The 22,143-nt window shown below is 42.1% G+C and overlaps 1 protein-coding gene across 1 annotated transcript in view; it reads left to right on the top strand.

Moving 5' to 3' along the window:
- dpf1 (double PHD fingers 1) overlaps positions 1-22,143 on the top strand; it is a 41,766-nt gene that overhangs the window by 1,288 nt on the left and 18,335 nt on the right. Inside the window, exons 2-8 of the mRNA XM_071497012.1 lie at positions 10,430-10,459; positions 11,129-11,289; positions 13,133-13,240; positions 13,740-13,867; positions 15,125-15,214; positions 16,162-16,240; positions 16,346-16,477. Of these exons, the coding sequence (XP_071353113.1) occupies positions 10,430-10,459; positions 11,129-11,289; positions 13,133-13,240; positions 13,740-13,867; positions 15,125-15,214; positions 16,162-16,240; positions 16,346-16,477 (728 nt within the window). The remainder of the gene's footprint in view (positions 1-10,429; positions 10,460-11,128; positions 11,290-13,132; positions 13,241-13,739; positions 13,868-15,124; positions 15,215-16,161; positions 16,241-16,345; positions 16,478-22,143) is intronic.

Below are 22,143 nucleotides of genomic sequence, written 5' to 3' on the forward strand. Positions count from 1 at the left end.
TATTTCCCGTGAAGTTTCTCCTGTGATGATCCCCTTTGTGCAGTTTTTCTTGGGGGGGGGGGGGGGGGGGGGGGCAATTTTTGGTTTTTCTGAGACTGCTTTCAGCGGAATGCAGACGCCTGCTGCCCGCCTGGGCTCCCGGCCAAAAAGGTGGCTGATGTGCGTCTGTAAGCGGGTACTGACACAGATCCAACCGGACAAAAACCACAATAGCTCCAATATAAACATGTAACCGAGGAGAGTTTGAGCACACAAAAGATTCAGCTTGGGCAGTTTGAAACAAAGAAAAGTCACAAGACCTGTGTACAAAGCAGGGGCGCACATCTGATGCTGTGCAGGTTTTACCTGGGCAGGGATATGGGATATAGATTGCCTACCTGTCTATGTGTCTGTCTGTCTGCTTGCCTGTCTGTCTGTCTGCTTGACTGTCTCTCTGTTTGTCAGCCTCTCTGAGATGCAGACACAGGCGACATTTCGTGCAATTCCATGAACGACTGCCCTGTACGTGCCTGTTTTGAAGAGCACTTGACAGGAGAGGGGATTGCAATGGTACTCACTGGGCAACTGCGTGCTGCCCTGGTTGGTTGTAACAGTATATATATATATATATTTTTTTTTTTACTGTTTTGGCAAAATGAATTTTACTCTCAAAATAACAAACAGCTTAATAATGGTACAATAAAGTGTAAGACTGGCAATTCAAAGGCATACTCTAATAAGATGATATTCAGTAATATTATTTGATGATGGGACAGGAATGGACAGATGCACTGGATGGAGGATGTGTTGTTGGACCTTTGAGTTCAGAGCACCATCTCCCCTCCTCTCCTCTCCTCCTCTCCTGTATGGGGTGCTCGTCCAAGCAGAGCCACAATGTGGCCCGATTGCTCCCAGAGGCCCTTAGTGACACTATGTCAGGGGATTAAATTGACTGATTTGCATGGAATATATACTTGGGCAGAGTGAGAAAAGACTGTCGTTTCAGGAAGAGAACAGAATAGAATAGTAGAAAGTAAATTGTAATAAAAAAGAAATAGACCCAGGGTCAGCTAGAATGAATTAATGCCCAATTTTCAATGCGGTGGTGGCCTTGAATTGACTTTTAAGTGTTAAGTAAGTTAGACAAAAGAGGAAAAAAAGGCACACAACAAGCAGTCGGATTGTCAGTCAGTTTCAGTCCTGCAGAGATCCTGGTACACTGTTTGACGATAGCATCTGACCCTATGTGCAGAAATAAAGTTGAATGCATTTATTATGCAAGGCCACAGCAATCAACACTGCCTATAACATCTCACCAACAGTATAAATGCCATCGTTGCACAGTATGGGTTTAACTATGTCCCAGTTACCACACTGCAATGGGCTTTTAAACAAGCCCTGATAATTAGCATGTCTACAAACAAACTTGCTATTACAGGTTTACAAATTAGGGGCTGATCCAGCAAAATAGGCCAAACAACTAGTGAAATTTGGTTTAATGTCAGCCCTAACAGGTTGGCTGGCTGTGCACCGGAGACAATGCCTGTTGTGTCCTTACATGTCCTTAAACCTTGTTGAATATGTGCAATAAATTATAATTAATTTAGTGCATGTAAATTCTGTGGGAAGCATTTACAATTGTTGTCCATTGGAGAGCCAAGTGTGAGTGGGACTTGCAGTGCGATAGCCAGTTTATCTGTATGTGTGTGGCTGTACAGTGGAGGGTTCAGTTGTGTGCTAAGGCAAATCAGTGGAAAGAGCGAGCAGCTAGCCCCAATCTACTGGGCATTTCCTCATACCAGCCCTCACTCTGCCTATCTCTCTGCTGGATTAGAGACTTGTTTAATCTCTCTTTCTCTCCTTCTCCTCTGCTTCCCTCTCCACATTTCTCTCTCTTCCCCTTATTTCCTCTCTGTCCTCCCATCACCCCTGTCGCCCCGTCTCCCACGTTCCCTCCCTCTTTCTCCATCACTTTCTCCATCCATCACTCTTTTTTCGCCATCTCCTTTTTGTTCAGCCATGTCCTCTCCATCTCGCTCTCTCTTCTCCCAATTTTCCCTCTCTTTTTGGCTTCAAACCATCTCAGTCCTCCAAGTCCCTCACCCCCAACCCCCACCCTCCACCATCACTTCTTTGTCATGTCACACCACTTAAATAATATGCAAGAAGTGGTGAAGGAAATTCTCTATGCATTTTGTCAGATCCCTTTAAATCTAGTTGGATAGCTTATTCCTAACACTTCCTTTAGAGGGATTTACTGTAGATTTGGACTATCTACTGACAGAAAGTCTTTATAGTCCACTGCTCATACCAAATTATACAATCTTTCAATTTGTGGAATCAGAGTGTTATGTTAGTTGTAAAGAAAATATGTAGATCTTGCCTCCAATTGGTTGGATTCGATTCTGATGCTTCCTGCTTATGAAATAGATGACAAAAGCCATAAAACAATGCAATTAAATGAAATTAACAGTCAGTGTCTCTGTTCATTACAAAGGCCCTGAAGATGCAGGTGGTAGAATTAGTCAAAATGGCAGTTGTTGTGGCATATATTTCAGCGATATCACTTCTTTGTGCTGGTTAGAGGGGGAGATGTAGATATTCGTATGCTCTGGTATTGGCAGTGGTTGTGGCAGGGCCTATATAATATTATTTCTGCCCTGCCTGACTGAGCCGAGCTAAATGAGTTCCATGTAATAACCGGCTCTGTGTGCAAACAGCCCCGCGCGATAGCTGAAACCACAGCCTGAGCATCCATTTCTAGATCTTTCTCTCTCTTTCAATCTCTCCCTTTCATTCCCTCACTCGCTCATTTGTGCGGTATCACCCGTGTGGATGGAGACTCTTGCACACACACACACACACACACACACACATATACATATACACACACAAATGGAAACATATACACAATTGCACTCTCTCATTCCCTTTCTTGCTCTCAGTTTTTTTCTCTATTCGTGGGAGTAAGCCTGAGGTCTGATGTTTTTAAGGGTATTTCTTTTTCTGAGTTATTCTTTTCATCATCCCCTTATTTAGACATTCTATCTGTTTTACTTTGTCTTTTTTTGATTTTTTTTTTTGAGGATAGAGAGAGACTGGGAGAGAGAGAGAAAGAGGGAGACATAGATAAGTATTTTTAGCTCTATGACCTATTTCTCCAGTGCTACCTAACTGACTGTCAGTCAGCTCCACTGCTTTGGGACCCTGTATGATTTCCAGCCAGGAAATTTGGAATTTGTAGTTCTGTTGGGGCTTGAACTTGTAGTCCAAATACAAAACATGGGAGATGCAGAGAGTGAATCAACCCAAATCTCTCCTCTCCTCTCCTCAGCATTATTTTCCCTCTCTTGTCATTCCCCATTTATATTATTCCCAGTGCCTGTGCATGTCCAGTGGATCCCTATCAGGAGTTGTTGAGGGTGGAGTCAACAGACACCAATGGCTGCTCTCCTCTGCAGCACTTTAATAAGGATGCTGGGGGGGTGGGGGGGTGGGGGGGTGGGGGGGGTAAGAAAACATACACTCATCTCTCACACACACACATGCACGCACACACACCCAGATACAGAGGTAGGGAATCCATCGCTATAATAAGAGGCCAAGTGCAGTGGTGATAAATCTCACCTGAAGGAGCTGTTCAGAGGCAGATTGCCTTACCCCGATGTACTGCCCTCAATACACACTGCAGCTAGCTACGAGCTATATACACCCACACACACAGACCAGGAATCAAATACAAATACTCAGCATGCATAAACAGGTATGTACTAATGTGAGAATGCATGCATATGTAGACACAAACCCAACAAAAAGGAGACGTGCACACAAACATTCACAGAGAGGTCTACAATTCACAGTTTTATAGTGACTCCGAGATAACCACACCCAGCGGACTACAAGAAAGATACACACAGGAAATGACACGCAGCTCTTCATTAAAATCACACATAGCATGTAACACAAAGCGCTAACAGAAGTGACGTGATTTGTTGCATAGCTTTGCCTCTGTCTATCTCTCTCACTCTGCTTTTCTCTGTCATATATCTTGTCATGTTCAAATATGCAAACAGTCAGTTGCAGACACACACACTCACACACACACACACACACACATATACACATGCACAGACGCAGTGCTGTGACAGCGATTCGAGGAAACTGACGTTTCCCAGCTGGTAGTGTGGCAGACGTCCGCTCCTGTGCACATACTGCCACACACACATTCACACACACCCCTGTCTGTCCATCTGTCTGTCTGTCACTGTCAAACTGAGTGTGTGGCCTCTTTGTTTCTCTGACTGACATGCACTCTGTCACATACACACACACACACACACACACACACACACACACACACACTCAGAAACACAAAGGTATGTCTGTACCTGTTTTCATTTACTGACATAGGAGCTGGACCACAATTGCATCAGTGTGCATATGTGTAAAAGACTAAGAGTGTGTGCACCCAAATACGCACACACACACGCACACACACACACACACACACACACATTCACACATGCATATATATCTTTGTCAGAGCAGCCGAGCAATCTCAAGAAGAACAGGAAAATGTGTTCATGCGCACACACACACACGCACACACACACAGATTGGGAAAAGAGAGAAAAAAGACAAATCATTTCACTGAGAGAGAGAGAGAGGAGAAGAAATTGAATTGAGGGAGGTGAGGATGGGGGAGGTGAGGGGGGAAGAGGGAGGAGGAGGGGTGAATTGGTAAGGGTGATATTGCATAGTTTAATCTGTTGAGTTCAGCCATGGAAGGGCTGAGTTGGGGGAGGGGAGAAACAGTACAGTAGTAGGCCGCTTGATATTAGTTCTCCACTGTGCACACACACACAAAGCTGCGTAGGCCAGACAACATCCGTTTGTGTGTGTGTATAGTAACTGCACAGATGGACAATGGTGGATGAGACAGGTGTGTGGACCAGGTGTACAGACTTCAAGATGTAGGCACAAGTGTTTTTACAGCCTTAAGACCCCCCCCACCCCCCAAAGAAACACACACACCGACACACACTCACGCACACACACGCACAGGGCTAAGAACCACAGTCTCGGCAGCATTTGCTAACAAATCTAAAGTGCAAAGCACTCCCATACAATCTGCCCTCAGCCCTCATAAAGCCATTTACATGTAGACTACTTCATTTCCTTCCAGTTTAATTACCTCATTTCACCCAGTTGGAAACCACCATTGAAATGAAATCTTTTGTTGGCATTGAGTTTTTTTTGTTGTAATTGTGGATAAATTTTTATGATTCCCCCTTTCTCTTCAATGATGTAATTTCACCTCTAGGGGGAGCTCTCTGTTTCTCTATTTGTTGGAGAACCAGCTAATTGGTGTGGTTAATTGCGCCTTAACCATAAATTGCTGCCGGCAGTGTGTGTGTGTTTTAGCAGAGTGTGGATGCAACACTGGACTGAGGCTCAGTGTGCGCTGAAGTGGACTGTTCCTGCTGGACGGGACGTGAAGGATCACCCAGAGATTCAGACAATAGGCCAGGGTGAGCCTGGTGGGACGGCTGTGCTTTTTAGGAAAGCTGTATGTCAACTGCCTGTCAGGAACATAAGTGTGTTTATTTGTGTGTGTGTGTGTGTGTGTGTGTGTGTGTGTGTGTGTACAAGTTTCTTCAGTGTTTTCATGAAGGCCTCTCCCTCCCTGCTGTTTGCTTAGTGCAGGCTGAGGCAGAGAGCTCAGTGCGGGCTTAGGATTCATACACACATGTACAAACAAACTACATGCTCTAGGCACTCTCATTCCTTTTCCTCATCTAATCATGATTTAGTGTGTGTATTCCTCTTGTTAGAGGTTCATATCGTCCATACCACGTGTGTATGCATGGAACTCTTTGTTATATTTCTGTGTGTGCATGCATATTAATGTATGTCCTCTTTGCTTTGTTTCTTTACAGTATTTGCATGTATTTGCTAGCATACATCTCTCCATGCGTGTGTGCACATGGTACAGGTGTCCTTTGTACTGTTTTTGTGCCCTTGCACAGTGCAGGCCTGTGTGATTGTCATTTCCGTCATGTCTGCTTGGACATTTTTGGTAGTCAGCTCCAGTTTGTAGGAGAGCTGGCTCTATTCCAGTTAATTACTAAAACTGCTAGTATTTCTCTGTGCACTTGTGAGTCTGTGTGCATCCATTAGTCTAAAATATATCTGGAATGAACCTGAAATAGAAGTAAATGTTGAAACTATTACAAAAATTAAATTGAATAGTAATGGTAAAATTAGTTTTCATGCTGAATGAGACATATACCCAATGTGTGGGTTGGCTCAGCGTCAGGTTTCCCCTTTCTTCATCTGTGGTGTGGTTTGATGATGGGCAGTTTGGTTTCTTTTTCAGCAACCTGCCTGTGATATTCAGTATGACCACAGTAGCTAGTGTGTATATGTGTGTGTATATATATATATATATATATATATATATATATATATATATATATATATATACACACACACACACGTGTGTGTATATATGTATATATGTATGTGTATATACTGTATATATATATTTATACTGTTTGTGGGCATTTTGAGAAAACTGAATGAATGAATTTATTTGATTATTATTGAAACACATGTTGCACTGTCATTACATACATTAAAAAATTACATAGGATGAAAACACAATAAAGCCCAAAAGCTATTTCCATTGTAGTGCTCCAGAATAACACATGACCACAAAACAACAACAAAACAACAAGGGAACAGCAAGCAAAGACAATACAATACAATCAACATTATCAGTACATAAATAGCAAATAAATATCAGGCTACAGGACATGTCAACATTCCTATGTTTTCTTGGTTAAAAAAGCTAAAATTTACAAATTCAACTATTTCTTTTAGGCCACTTTAAATGTCCGTTACTGTTTCACTACTGAATCAAAAGAAAATGTTTGTATGCATTAAACAAACAAGATCCTGTTTGCAGTCTATGTGGTAAGCTAAGCTAACAGTCTCCTGGCTATGAGTTAGCTTCATATTTAGCAAGCACCGTCTGATCCAAGTCTTGCCAACAAACCAGATAAATGTAATTCATAAAATGTGTAACTACGTATGTAATTCTCTGCTGTACTGCACATGCACAGTGCCACTTAGCTTTATCTTTACACTCAGACAGGACGTATGGCGACTGATGAACGTACCAGTGGCTGCTAACCTCAAAGCAACTGCATCAGCCAGAGTGAAAATTAACTTCATATAATAGTCCTTTCTATCAGAAGTGGTTTTTAAAGAGTTATCTGTGTTACTCATGCAATCCATGAGGGAGGACAGGGTGTCCCTTGCTGAATTAAGAACAGGTTTATTTCTCTGATATTCAGCCTTACTATTCTACTCATATCAAGCTGGTCAGCATGATGAGCGATAGCATTTGAGGGGATGTTTGCTGATCACGTTCTTTCGGCTGTTGTTGACCCTTCAAAGCAATTTTTAATCAAATCTTGATGGCACAAGATTATTACTTTACAAGTTGATGTTGAAAGTGTGATTTTTCTCTGATGGGCATAACGCAGCTGAAATAGAGGGTTCCTAGTCCAGAGACATGTGGTTGCAGCTCTCTGTTAAACATCAGACAGCTAAGCTTTTCTCAGGTCATCCTGCTCCGGCACTGCAGAGCTCAGTACATCTGTGTCTCTCTGTCCATTGCTCACTTTTTGTCCCTTTCCTCTACTCACCCCTTTACTTTGTGACTTTGCCTATTCCGCTGTGTTTTCTCATTTTCTCCCCTCTGCCCTTCTCGTTCCCCATTCACTCTTTCCTCAAGTATCTTCTCCCAACTTTCTCTTTCTCTTTGTGCATCTGCCTCTCAGCCTCCACTCTGAGTGCCTCTGCACTTCCCCCGTACAAGCCTCCAAACAGTCATGCAGCTCTGCTATCACAATATAATGAGATTGGGAGCACCCCAATTGAAAGAAGCCATTTTCTACAGCTGTCAACTTATTATCGCGGGGGGACTTATTGCAGCACCTATAAAGGCAGCGGAGGAGAGAGGGATGGAGGTGATGGAGGGATGGAAGGGAGCAGGGTTTGAAGTGAAAGTAGTGCTAAGGGAGGAGCTGGATGGGGAGCTCAGGGGTGAGCTTTTTTGCATTTTCAATGTTTTCTTTTTTTACCCCCACTCAGTCGCTCTCTCTCTGGTATTCCACTTTGGTCACCAGTGCAACTCTTGAAGTTCAAGTCTTTTATTCAGCATGTTACTCTTAATATTTTAAAAGGCAGTATGTAAGGCTTTGTGGACCTGTGTTGTTTGAATGTATGCGACAGTTTGAGCACCTCTCAGTGTGTGTGAGTGTTTATTTTCCCACTTCATGACTATTTATATGCAAACAGTAGGAATACTTGTGTCCAAGGGAATGGTTGCCCCTCTATTATAGCCACGCTTCTGCTTGTACAAACTCTGCTTTTACCTGCAGTATTTTATAATGATTGAACAGTGTCTGACTGGCTGTGTGCAACGTGCTATTTTTTTGGACAGGCCTCCATCCTGCTCCATTCTTCATTTGTTTATTGTAAACTGCAGGGAGGATCACTGAAGCAAAGTGAAGCCAGGTGAAGAAAAGTTCTGATGACGCACCTCCATAAAATACTCTATGGTCATATGTACAGCCAGTTGCAGGCTCTGAGCTGTAAAGAAATATGCTGTCTTCAGCAGAAGGCAAGCAGCTAATTCCCAGCGACACATTAACGGACATGATCACAGTGCACCCCACATATTGACGCCCTCATCACATCCTTTAAATGTCACATGTCCAATGACGGCCTGCGAGGTCGCAGAACTGGTTTAGGAGGTTTTGAAGACGCCATGCACAAGCTGTCAGACCTCACCAGCATCTGCTGGGTCTGATGGCAGAGTTGAATCTGTCCCTGTTCCTTATTTCCAACCAGGATAGTTGATTCTACTTGACATTTTCACCCCCCCATGTGAAAAACCAGCTTTAATCACGTATCTAAGGACATTAAACCATACATAATCTTTGTTTTGTTTGAGTGTCTTTTCAATACTTTCAAACCTAAGTTTGCTTTTCTTCTAATAAAAGATGATTACATGCTCAGTTTGTACCTTTACAGTGTTGTTATAGTGCGTTGTTGTGGCAAATTTCAATAATTATCCCAGCCAAGGAGGCTTTTAGTCCCCTGAGTTGGTTTGCTTTTTGTCTGTTAATTAGCAGATATCTCAAAAACTATTTAACAGATTTCAGCAGAATTTGGCAGAATTCTAGGCCTTGGGCCAAGAAGGAACTGATTAGATTTTGGTGCAGATAGCGCTAATATGGGATAAAAACATATTCCCCAGGATTCCTTGATTTGTAATTTTGAATTTTATGTAAAATAATTTATTTTACAACAAAAGATTTCACCCAATTATTACAAAAAGGTGACTTATGGATGAAGCCAGAATAAGTTCATGGTTTGTTTTTTTTATACACTATGCAATGAGTTCTTCTGTAATTGTCTGGCCAGATTCTTTTAGATGTAGCTTTATGTGCTTTCAAAGTTTTAAAACTTCAACAAAAGTTTCAGAATTAATAACTCACTTAATTGTTAGATGTGTTCTGATCAACTGATGTCACTTGAGTCAGTGTCGGTTGAAGACTACAGGTGTGAGATGTAGCGTTAGAAAGAAGTGAGGCTCTGTAGACTTCAGATACCTGCTCATCATCTCTGCTTAAGGCTTAACTTAGCTGCATTTCCAAATCTGGCTGTCCACAGTCATGTTGCATTGTGGTTAATGTAGGCAGCAGGTTTGCATGGAATGAAGAAGGTAATATCACTGGTTCTGTTGCGTCAGCTGTGATCTTTTTTTTTTTGAGTTTGACAATGATACTAGAGTGCATTATTAGATTGGTGGTTTGCCTTTTTAACATAATACCATAATGCATAAACATATTGTGCAGTTATAACCAAATTGTGATGACAAGTGCACATCTACTCTGAGAGTTGATGCAAAATTAATCAATCAATGAATTAGTAACATGTTGTAGAGGATGCATAAACCAAATCCACTAAATATTGGTGACTGCACTGCACTGTTTTCCTGAGGTTGCCAATGGCCCTGTGCTGTAACTATGTGCGTGTGTGGCTGTAGTTTTGTGTGTTCTGTAACCACCGTCTGTATAGCACAGTGACCTTGATGTCTGCACTCAGCAGGAAGACACGAGAGAGGAGTGATTAACAGGAGAGAGACAAAGAGAGGAGAGATAGAAGAAAAAATGTAAGATGTGAAAAGTGTGAAAATTAAACATGCCAAAAAAAAAACAAAGCAGAGAAGGGACATAATTCAGAGAAAGATGAAGGTGTGACAGAGTGAAGGGAAGATGTAAAAGAATGAAAAGCCAAATGAACAGTGGGTGGGGTGTATGAGTGACTCACCACACATCTATTGGTTTTTTTCTTCTTCTTCTCCCTACAGGCAATCTGGAGGTGCAGTCATCAAGAACAGGTAAGAGGGAGGATGAGAGATGGGAGGGAGGGGTGGGGGTGGGGGGGGGGGGGGGGGTGAAAGGAAGGTGGGACAGAGGAACAAAGAGGAGAATATTACACTGAATGTTAATCAAACTCGCACTTGTACAGGTGAGAAAGTACAGTGCACAGTCTACATTGTCCTCACATTGTGTTACTGTACTGTGTGTGTGTGTGTGTGTGTGTGTGAGTGGTTTTAACAGTGTGTCACTGCCAGCTCATCTGCTGTGACCCAGGTTAATAGGACTGTGCATCTCCATGGCTTGCCTACACACACAGTCAAACACACAGTCAAACACACACACACACACACACACACACACACACACACACACACACACACACACACACACACTATTACTGCCCAGGACCGTCCACTTGCTGCCCCTTTTGACTTATGCGCACACACATAGAAGTGTGTGCAGCTTGACGCTTGCACACACACACACACACACACACACACACACACACACACACACACACACACACACACACACACATACACACACACACACACACACACACACACACACAGAGTCTCACACATGCAGTGTTTCCCTGCTGATGTTGGACTGTATTCCCTCTCTCTCCTTTACCTTTGACCCCCACACTTCCCTCCCTCTTCCTTTTCCCCTTTCTCCTCCCTCAGTCTTGGTGAGGAGTTTTATAAGGAGGCCATTGAACACTGTCGCAGCTACAATGCCCGTCTGTGTGCCGAGCGCTCCATGCGTCTCCCCTTCCTGGACTCCCAGACCGGTGTGGCCCAGAGCAACTGCTACATCTGGATGGAGAAGAACCACCGTGGACCGGGTGTGTGTCTCTGTGTGTGTGTGTGTGTGTGTGTATGTATGTGTGTGTGTGTGTGTGTGTGTGTGTGTGCGCGTGCGTGCGTGCGTGCGGGCGAGTGTGTGTATACGTTCAATACCTGGCTGACTGAAGCTTGAAGAGTACTCAGCTGTTGTGCTACACAAATTTTTCTCTCCAGTTATTTGTCCTGCGGCTTCCTTCCCCTGCTCTGCTTGTTTCTTTCTCTCTTTACTTCCTCCTTCATTTCCTTTTCCTCTTTTCCAGGCCTCCTACCTCTCACACCTCAACTTTTTTACCCCCCCAAAGGCTGTTTTCTCATCGCTTTCTCTTTCTCTGTAACATCAGTGTATTTTGGCAGTGAATCAGACACCCCTGTAGGCAATGATATGCCGCTGGCACCAACTATTCCAGAGAGAGTGCACTTTATGTGTGTGTTTGTGTGTGTACTTGTGCATGAGTGTGTTAAAACTTGAGTTTGTAGGTTTGCCTGGTGTCTGCCAGTACAATCCTTTTGTTTGTTAGTTAGTTTTCAGTTCTAACTTGATTTGCAAACAATAGTATTGAATTAAATTCATTGAAATGATTTGCATGTGTGTAAGATTTAAGGTTTTATCCCTATTTGGCTAGTTTAAGTGATTTTTAATGGCTAACTTTTCATTAGAAACAGCCTTGAGATAAAGTTTTCCACAACCACCAAAAAGTAGTTTACTCTATATTTAAAAACTGAATTAATAATTACACAGATCTGGTTTGGAAGCATGTACAGTACCAAAGACAACCTTTTACACCACGACCATTTATATTTTTGGCCATGCTAGAGCTATGGCTCAAGGCATAGATATGACAATCAGTCGGTCCATTTCTTTTACCACAATAGAGTGCTGCAGGGATGATGTATTTTTGAAGGCCAACCCAGATGTTAGCATCACCCCAGGTACCTTGACAAAAAGCCAACTGGCTTTTGGATTACTGCAAAAAATAAGCTCTGCGACGTTTATAAAAGTTTATGATACTCACACATTTTTTCAGCAGGATAATCTTCACAAATGAACACCTCTTTTATGATGTTTGAATCCCAAACACAATCGCTAAAAGTAAAAAGCTAAAAGGCTATAAACAAACTACACCACAGTCGCATGACTTAAACATTACCACCACTAAACTTCCAACTTGTAGTTTGATTTAGCTCTGACCTCCTCTATAAAGGCCTTTCCTCTTACAAAGTTAATTAGTTTACACAAGCTTGAGTATAAACACAACAAGGCTGTAAAGGTGAGATCGATTTTTGTGTTCGGCATGATGACCATTAACGTCCCCAATAATCTCTGACTCATTTAACCACTTGTTAGCAATCACCCTTTTTAAGAGACATGAAAGCTTAAATAAATCACAAATAAGAGACATCATCATTTGTAGCATAAAACATAAAAATGTCTTGACCTTATTTGATTTGTTATGAAATTTGGTGCACACATTCATGTTCCTGTCTGGATCAATTGTAGTAACTCTACTAAACCTAAACTTTTCTTCTAGTGTCATCACCAGGTCACTATTGGTTTCTATACTTTAGTTTAACACCAAATACCTGCAAAACTAATGACATTCCCATCAGCCTTTTGTTGTACTTGCATTACGTGCTCATTAGCAAATGTTAGCATGCTCATATGTTAAGCTAGATGTGTTAGCATTTTGCTCAAAGCACCACAGTCCCTAAGTAAGGGCAGTGTCAGAGAGCACACATTAACAAAACAACAACTAATAATCCATCTGGTACAGATTTTGTTCATACACTGATGAGTCATGTTTGCATGTCCTATATCAAGCTGTTTATTCCGCTGTGTTTTAGGTCATGCTCCAGGTCAGTTGTACACATATCCCGCTCGCTGCTGGCGCAAGAAGAGACGGCTAAACATCTTGGAGGACCCGCGGCTTGTACCGATCGAGTTCAAAATTGGTAAGGAGTAAATGGGCCGGCCCATCTGAGGAACTTTTACCATTAGTTGAACCCCTTAAATGTTCCACTTTTGCCTTTTATTTGTCGTTGTTTGTTTTTTTGTTGTGTTTGCTGTTAGTGTAAGGGTGGTCTATAAGTCCATATTCAAATTTCAATAACAACATACTGAAAATACTATATAGCAAACATAACGGCTGCTAGCGTCCTCCTTTTATTTCCCCTTGAGTAGCTTTAAGTTTTATTCTGTATAGATAGGTTACATGAAGAGAAAATATCAGTAAAGAAAATGTTGAGACTTCTGCCATGTAACACCCTCAATCATGTGACATTTCATACAAATTGCAGATGATCACTTCAGCCTCTGTACCCAGCAGAGGTACTTGTGCCTTCGTGAACCAGCAACATTTTGTTTCCTCAGGGCAGTGTCATCTTCAATGTGCATGTCAGCATGAATGCAAGATCTCTGCTGTTCTCTGATTGTAATTGCCTCATTCCCCAGACTATGAGGCCTCTCTAAAGAAGGAGGGGGGTATCCCTGATGGTCCCGTGCTGGAGTCGCTGCTTGCAGGGGAAACCCTGGACAAGAAGGTAGAAACCAAGGAAGAAGAGCCAATGAGCGAGTGTCAGGTGAGACTCATGGTTTCTCTTTCTTCCCTCTCTCATTTCCCTCTTTGGTTCCGCTGTTGTCTGTGTCTTGTACTTGTTGTTTTCCTCTTATGTCAGCCTTTCTATCTCTTTTCATCTGTCTGTGTGTTTGTGTTTCTTTGTCTGTCTCTGCCTTTGTCTTTCTCTGAGTGTGTGTTCTGTTGGTGACATGGCTCCCACGGCTCTGACAACTCCCTCCTGCCGCAGAGTGTGTGTATATGCGCATGTGACTCTGTGCCATTGCATTGCAGCCAGTATTGGCGTTTTACAGGGAATCCACTCGTATGTTTTATGTTTGAGTGAAGAACTGCCTGTTTGCTCTTTGCCCACTCTTTATCCAACATGTGGCACTCTAACTTCTGAGCAAAAACTTAATGCCCATCTGGCTGAGTATTTCACTGGCTAGAGGCCGCTGCTCTTGAACTCTTGAACTCAGATGGACAGCTAATCAATCAGCTGCTGAGTGAGTGGCCCTCACAGCTCTTTGAGAGCTAAAGTAATGTGTAGGGCCTCTAACCCAGGGCTTCCTCTAACTCCAGCCAAGCTCGAGGCTCTGTCAGCTGGGCTTTACTACAGTGCCTTACTGTTATCTTTTTACCATAATCAGATTAAAAGATTTTTACATAAAGCTTGTGTTTTCCTATAAAGACATAAAAACTAAAGCCTCTTGTCTTAAAGGGGCACTCTACCGATTTCACACTGCACTACATTACAAACAAGTGAGGGGTTTGAAAGAAGTGGATGTTAGGTCTCATAAAAGAGGTTATCTATAGGAAAGTTTTCATGCATATGAGGGAACAAAAATCAGGATAGGATATTTCTGCCTTTGCTGCTTAGTCCCCTGGCTTCATAGAAGTGGAATACTAAATTGCATTTTGAATCCCTTCAGTTGAAGAAGTTGCGCATCGGATCATTTGTTTCAATGAACACATTTGACACATTTGACTGTATTTTGTGTTAATGGTTCTGCTCTTATAGCTGTTTGCTGCACTGGGATTAAGCAAACACCCCCAAAATCAGCAGGGGGGTGACCACCCATGAGTCCAAGTGAAACAAGGCAAAAGCAAGTTGAGTCAGAGATGACTGAAAATAAAATAAAATAAAATAAAATAAAATAAAATAAAATAAAATAAAATAAAATAAAATAAAAGAAAAGAAAAGAAAAGAAAAACAGAAACAAACTAACCTGTCTCACAGTCCATCATGTTCCCTCTCTGTCCTTCTATATCTCATCCATAGAAGTTGCTTGTCGGGGATTTCCCTCACGAGCTGGAGGTGGATGAGATGGAGGAAGACGTTCCTAAAAGAAAGAACCGTACCAAAGCACGGGTAAGACAACAATGACATTTTATACTTTTGGCTGTAAGTGAAGAGAAGGAAGCCACAGTCTGCAAAAATGAACCAGACTGAGGTCACGGTCACTCTGTGATGAGCCTGAGGTGAAAGTTTAAGATGACAGCCTATGAGATATTCAAATGTGAAATACTTGAGCACAACTGGTGTGAATTTGTAGTAAAAACCTGAAAATCTTGGAAGAAAATTGCCATCACATCTACAAGAATTTTTATTTTATTTTTTAATAAATCCAGGACGGAGGATATGATAGTTTTGACTTGATGTGTATCGCACAGTGTGTATGACTACATCTGGAATCATTTTGTGCTTGCTGTATATGCCAGATTCAGTAATGTAATGAAATGTCAAACCAACAGTTATTACAAAGAATGCTGGTACATACAAACGCATCCGGATATTGAAATCATGCTGGGACATCTTTTTTTTTTTTTTTTACAACTTTGATTAGATCAGACAGGTTTTTTCCGCACTCTTTTCGGGCATCCTATGTGAAAATAATCAAGTGTTAACAATTTATTCTGGAACACATCAAACACACATACACATAGACACACACACACATGCACACACAAACACGTGCGCATACACATGCTCACACGCAGACACCAGGGTTGCTAATTGGAGCTGTTGCTCCCCTGCTAGGTGTCATCAGCCCCCTCCTGCTGGAAGTGCAGCTTTACACTGAGAGCAGATGATTAGAATGCAAACGTGTGTGCACTTGAATGTGTATATGTGAGTATGTAGGCACATGAACACGCAAATGAGGAGTGTACTCTCACGCTCTTTTTTGTGTATGCGTGCATACAGGGGAAGTTCAAACTTTTCGTGTGTATCTTATGTACGTGTGTGATTTTGCCTGTGGTAGTCTGAGTTGTTTACAAGTGTGTGTGTGTGTGTGTGTGTGTGTGTGTTTGCTTCAGGCCTATGGTGTTGGGGGCATGAGAAAGAGACAAGAGCTGCCTGCCATTGAAGACAGAGACAAGCCTTACGTCTGTGACAGTGAGTGCAACATTACATCCTCATTCACATTTCTCTTCATGTACCTATTCTTAACTTACATGTAGAGAATACTAATGTTATATACTGTATGTGTGTGTGTTTCAGTCTGTGGAAAGCGCTATAAGAACCGCCCAGGGCTGAGTTACCATTATACTCACACCCACCTGGCAGATGAGGAGGGGGAGGAAGACTCAGAGCGACACACGCTACCCTTCCAGCGCAAGAACAACCACAAGCGTGAGTGTGCTGTCTGAATATTAAACTTACTTGCAGTTGGCTCGTCATCCATTATTATTGACCTCATGTGGAGTGTTTTGGTCAGCTGATTCTGGGTCCTCAATTTCAGAATGAACATGTAGTAGGTGGAGCAGTTTCAGGGTCATCCCAGCAGGCCTTAATAATCAGGATATTATCAAGAACTATTGATCGTCCCAGAGTTCCTCCTGCAGCATTATAGATAGTTACAGTGCTGACTGTGCTAAATCCAAAGTTTGCACTTGTGTGGATAAAAGATAAGATTTCTCCCAGTGGAGTACTGGGTTTAGCTGATTTCCTTAGCTCCAACAGATTCCCTGTTCAGACTGATGCAGTGATGCAGGTTTGAACTGTGCTTGTGGTAGATTGAACATGAGTCAGTGTGAGTCGTCTCACATGGCCTCTCAGCCTACTTCTTGACCTGGGATGAACAAGGGTCAGATGGTAGCTTTGGTGAACTGATGTTTCAGTTATGGATGGAAGGTTTATTTAATGTCGTTTATGTTTAAGTATCATTTAATAGATCTGACAAGCCTAAAAAGACCAAGAGAAAGAGGAAGTAGAGAAGTTACTGGTTTTACTCTGATAGACACTTTTAGGCATTTGGTCGCCTATCCATAAAACAAAGTAAAGCTTTCTGGCACAACTTCACCCACTTCTAAGGTGAATTGAGAAAGGAAAAAGTCAAATGAGGTCAAAACTCTAGCAACACTTGCAGTATGGAAAAGAACTTTATTAGACTGATGCATTTTGGCTTGTGGCCTCCTTCAGGGTCATCACAAAACACAATTCAAGTAACATTTAGCCAATCATATACAAACACATATCTGCCAATGGGGATTCTGCAAAGATGGGTTGGGCATATGGTCATGTGGCTTTAGTCTCATGCTGGAATATGCGACTCCAAGTCTATTGGCAGTTCACAGACCTTTTGTGTTAAAGGTGTGACAGTCAAGTGCCAACAACCACAGGGGATCATATAGATATCTAATAATGTAAAGGAAATGTTTCTATTCTATAATTATTTACATGCAGCAAAATGAAAAGTTATTCACATCAATGTTAATCTTCCTCTGACAGCGTAAAGGTGTACAGCATTCCAGCGCTTCCATCAGTCATCACCCATCTGAGTTAATGCAGCACTTCAGACAGTTTCAACAGCCCCCTGCAAAGACAAATCAGCTCAATGAGAGAACAAGCGACTCATCAATCAACACTCATCAGTCAGTGAAGAAACACTATCATACGCTCTGGCAAATTTCTAGCGCACTCTACATTTGTACCTTTCAATGGACCTTTCAATTTAGAGTAAACAGTTTGGCTGCAGCTATCAATGGCTTAATGAGTATCCGTTAATGCACCAGTCCAGAATATTATGAAGTAGGTATAATAAAGACCTAGGGTGTAAATTGCAAATGCCTCCAGCACTTCTGGAGAAGGTGAAGGAATGTATGTGAATGCGGAAAGGGAGTACAGCAGATTTTTTTCAGTATTTTACTAGTGACATGGTTTTATAAATGGCAATGTTGTCATCTACCACTTTGATCCCAGACTTAAATGTCTTAACAACTATTGGCTGGATTGCCATGAAATGTTTCACATACATTCATGAATTACAATGATATTGTTGATGGACTTTTCCTCTGGTTCCAGCATGAGGCTCACATTTATAGTTTTAAGTGAAATTTTTCAACAGCTATTGGATGGATTATGATGAAATTTGGTAGGTCTACATACATTTACGGTCTTTGGTGATGCCCCGACCCTTCCTCTGGCTCCATTATCAGATCAAAATTGACATTTTGTCCAATACTTTGGTTTATCACCAACTGCTGAAAAAGCTAATAACATTCCGATCTGCCTCATCTGTACTTTATGTTTCGCACTTATCAGCAAATATTGGCTTGGTGACACGCTGATGCTGCTAGCATGTTTGTAGAACTGTGTCTCATTACTAAAAGACATAAAATTTGGAGGAATGCAAGGTATCACACATACTTAATTTCACAGTAATGAATCATAAATGCAGGGGTTGCAGTAGGTACTGGCATAGGGAGCATACCCATCAGTTTATCACAACCTGAAGGCCCCAGCCCAGGATTATGAGAATTATGTTTGCACCCCTCACAATTTACGTTCAATTTTAACGTTCAGTTCTAGTGCAGGATGAAGTGTGGGTTTAGCATGTTTGACTTTAATGCAGGAGACAGACCTGCAATTTTGGTTTGCCTTTTGATGTTTACCAACTTTTTGTTGCTTAATCCTGAACATACTTTAACCATAGTGCAGTTGCCAATTACCTGACTCTGAAAGTTGCCAAATTTGCCAAAAAAGAAAGTTTTCCTTTCTCTCTTCTCACAGAATACATTTTGATACATAGCAGAAACAACACAGGTGAAACTCAATGATGTCTTCATTTTATTTATGTGTTCCAATAAGCCAGGGCCCTGTTTCCCAAAAGCATCTTAAGGCTAAGATGCTCTTAGTTCAATTGTAAATCTATGGGCTAAGATCATTATAACCTTAAGATGCTTTTGGGAAACGGAGCCTGCTGCATGGAGCAATTTAATGAAATGTGGCCATTATAAATGTTATTACTTACACCTGTGTTTGACAAGTTATAATGCCCCTCATGAATAATGTCTCATGTACGTCTGGCTGCTGTGCATTTACTCACATTGGGTGTCGGTGTAGATTTCACCTCGTGCCACATCATTCCTTATGGGACTTTTGGCTTGTATTTAATCAGATCAAGTATGAGACTTACTGAATATTGGCAGACTTCCTGAAGCTGTAAAGGGGCCTTGTGCAAAATCTGGAGGGACACAGGCTTGTACTTGAGTTTGAATAGTAGATCGAGATTGTCCAAAGATCACTTGCACAGTAAAAAGCACTGAGCAGAACAGTGCTGTGGGTTGTAGGCATCTCAAGGCTGCAGTTATCGCAGAACTGTAAATGTTCTGCTAATGGGCACCATAGGAGAGAAATAACAACAAGTAAAGCAAATATTTAGGTTTGTATGAGCAGCTCATGACTCAGACCTCAGACCTCCTCCTCCTGTTAGCTGCAGCATCCACACTAACCAAATTGCTTGCCATCTTTGTTTCTTTGTAGCTATTTATTTTCACCCCCGGGGCCAGTTTTCTATCAGCATGTGGTTTTTGTTCGGCGTTGTCTTCTGTCTGCGGGTTTTGTTTGTTTTGCAAACACTTCTTTTAGGGATAATAGTATACATTCATCCGGCAAAGATTGTGTTCTGGTCAGTAATCGTCAGTAAAATGGCTACAGTTGTTCACACTCATAAAAAAAAGAGAAATAACTTTGGACCTTTGAAAAGGGAACACAAATGATTCATCCACTTTTTTTGTTCCTCCTGGTCTTAAAACAAGCAATTTTCAGAGAACAGAAAACAGATAAACACACAAAAACACACAAAAACACACATATCCACGTTATATATGTGTGCTGCATTGCAACAATGTGCGCACAGAAACTATGCTGCCTCTCCGTTTAATTGGCAGTGTGTGTTTTTAAATTGGACTGTCTGACAGAACAGACTGGCCCAGTATGTGTATATGTGTGTGTGTGTGTGTGTGTGTGTGTACGTGTGTGACCATGCTGCAGTCTAAGGTCTCTCCAGTGGAGGAGAGTGAGAGAGAGACAGCATTTGAATCGTTTAATATCCCCCATCACTCCCTCCCAAACAGTCAGTAATCACATACACACACACTCACACACTCACACACTCACATACACACACAAAGACACACACACACACACACACACAAACACACACAGACACACACACACAAAGCCTCGGAAAATGCAATCTTCTCTGCTGAAATGAAAAAGGAAGCTTAGCCTGTTTTGGTTTGTGTGTATATATGTATGTATGTGTGTGTGTGTGTGTGTGTGTGTGTGTGTGTGTGTGTGTGTGTGTGTGCGTGTGTTTGTGTGTGTGTCTGTGTGTGTGTGTGTGTGCATGTGTGCATCCTCGTGCACACATATATGTACATTTGCAAGGCTCTGTGAGTGTGTGAATTCATTAATGTGCTTGTGTGTGTGTGTGTGTGTGTGTGTGTGTGTGTGTGTGCATGCCATTACAGCTTTCCTCAATCTACTGAGCCTCCACCAGCCTCCACCCTTCTGTACATATGCCACATATGTAATAATATTAATATGGCTCCACCGAATGAGAGCAACCCTGCATGCATAATTCATGCTATATTCTTGCTCAAAAAAGCTGTCTAGACGCTACAGTGTGTATGCTGCATTCAAGCTGAATCTTCGCAGAAAAACTATAGAACTATAAAGTCTTTTCTGAACCTCCTCCAGCTTCAGTCTCACTCCCTGTTTCTCCATCAATGTGATAAATGGCAGATTATTCCACCAGGAGATGAGATTTTCCTTCCCTGTCTTTCTCTTCGTCCATCTTTTACCACTTTCCTCTTCTGCATCCTCACTTAACCCTCCTCTCCCCTCCTGTTCTGTCTTCCGTTTTCCATTCCCCTCTCTCTTATTTTGCTTTGTCTGTCAACCAGCTTTGGATTCTCTTTTAATTTATTTCTTTGTTTTGTGTCTCCTCTCCCCCTGAGCACAATCACCAAAATCAGCCAACACTATGAAAACCTCCCCATATATCTGGATCCCAGCCGAAATACCGCTTGCTCAAAATGATCAGCCCCATTAAAATTCATGACTACACCACATACTATGTTTCTTTTTTTAATCTTCTTTTACTTATTTTCTTCTAAACAGGAGAAGAGGAAGATTGGAGGTGGAGTGGGAGAGTAGGATCGTGGGTGCAGGTGTGGGGGTTCTCTTTTGGCATTGATGTGATGGTGGGGGGGTGGTTAGAAGGAGGCTGTGGAGAAGTGGATGAATAAGGGGGATGTTTACTTTAGAGGTCGGCCATGCAGTGTCCACCTGAAAATTGGTTTTGTGGGTATGGAGAAAAAGAGAGAGAGAGAGAAATAGAGGGAGAAAGAGAGACAGAGAGACAGAGAGAGAGGGAAGGAGATAGATGACAGAGCAAGTAAATTAGCGAAAAAGCAGAAATAAGATAAATAGATTGCAAGTAGGAGACAAACTGAGAGGAACAGCAACTGTGAATTAATGAATGAATGAATGAGAGAAATGAAAGAAAGACAGAGAGACGGAGAGAGAGAGGTGTGTGTGTGTGTGTGTGTGGGGGGGGGTTATTAAATCCCCCTTCTCAAATCAGAGCCTAGATTCAGAGGCCACTTTATCTGGATGGACAGACGGTCCTACGGTGTGGAGCAGCAGGGATGCTCTGAGTGTGTGTGTGTGTGTGTGTCTCAAAATGCACACAACACACACAAACATGCATATCTTTTGGTGTGTGTCCGTGTGTCTGCACTTGCGTCTGCCACTGAGTCATGTGGATGTGCTGTATGGGCAATCATGCCCAACTTTGAGCGTGTATGTGTGTATGTGTGTGTGACATGTAATTGAGCCGTTTGAAGGTCAGCGTCCCTCTGTTCTTACTCACCATTGTTGGTTGTTGTATTTTTTTCCCTCTCCAATTTTTTTTTTTTTTTTGCCTTGTGTCTCAAAATGGCCTCCCTGTCCTCCTCCTCCCGCTGTCTGCAGACAGAGGAGTGAAGGACGAATTTTGATCAACCAGC

This window comes from Trachinotus anak, unplaced genomic scaffold (assembly GCF_046630095.1).
Source record: "Trachinotus anak isolate AG129_WGS33_773 ecotype Australia unplaced genomic scaffold, CSIRO_AGI_Tana_v1 ptg000014l, whole genome shotgun sequence".
In the NCBI taxonomy this organism is placed as follows: domain Eukaryota; kingdom Metazoa; phylum Chordata; class Actinopteri; order Carangiformes; family Carangidae; genus Trachinotus; species Trachinotus anak.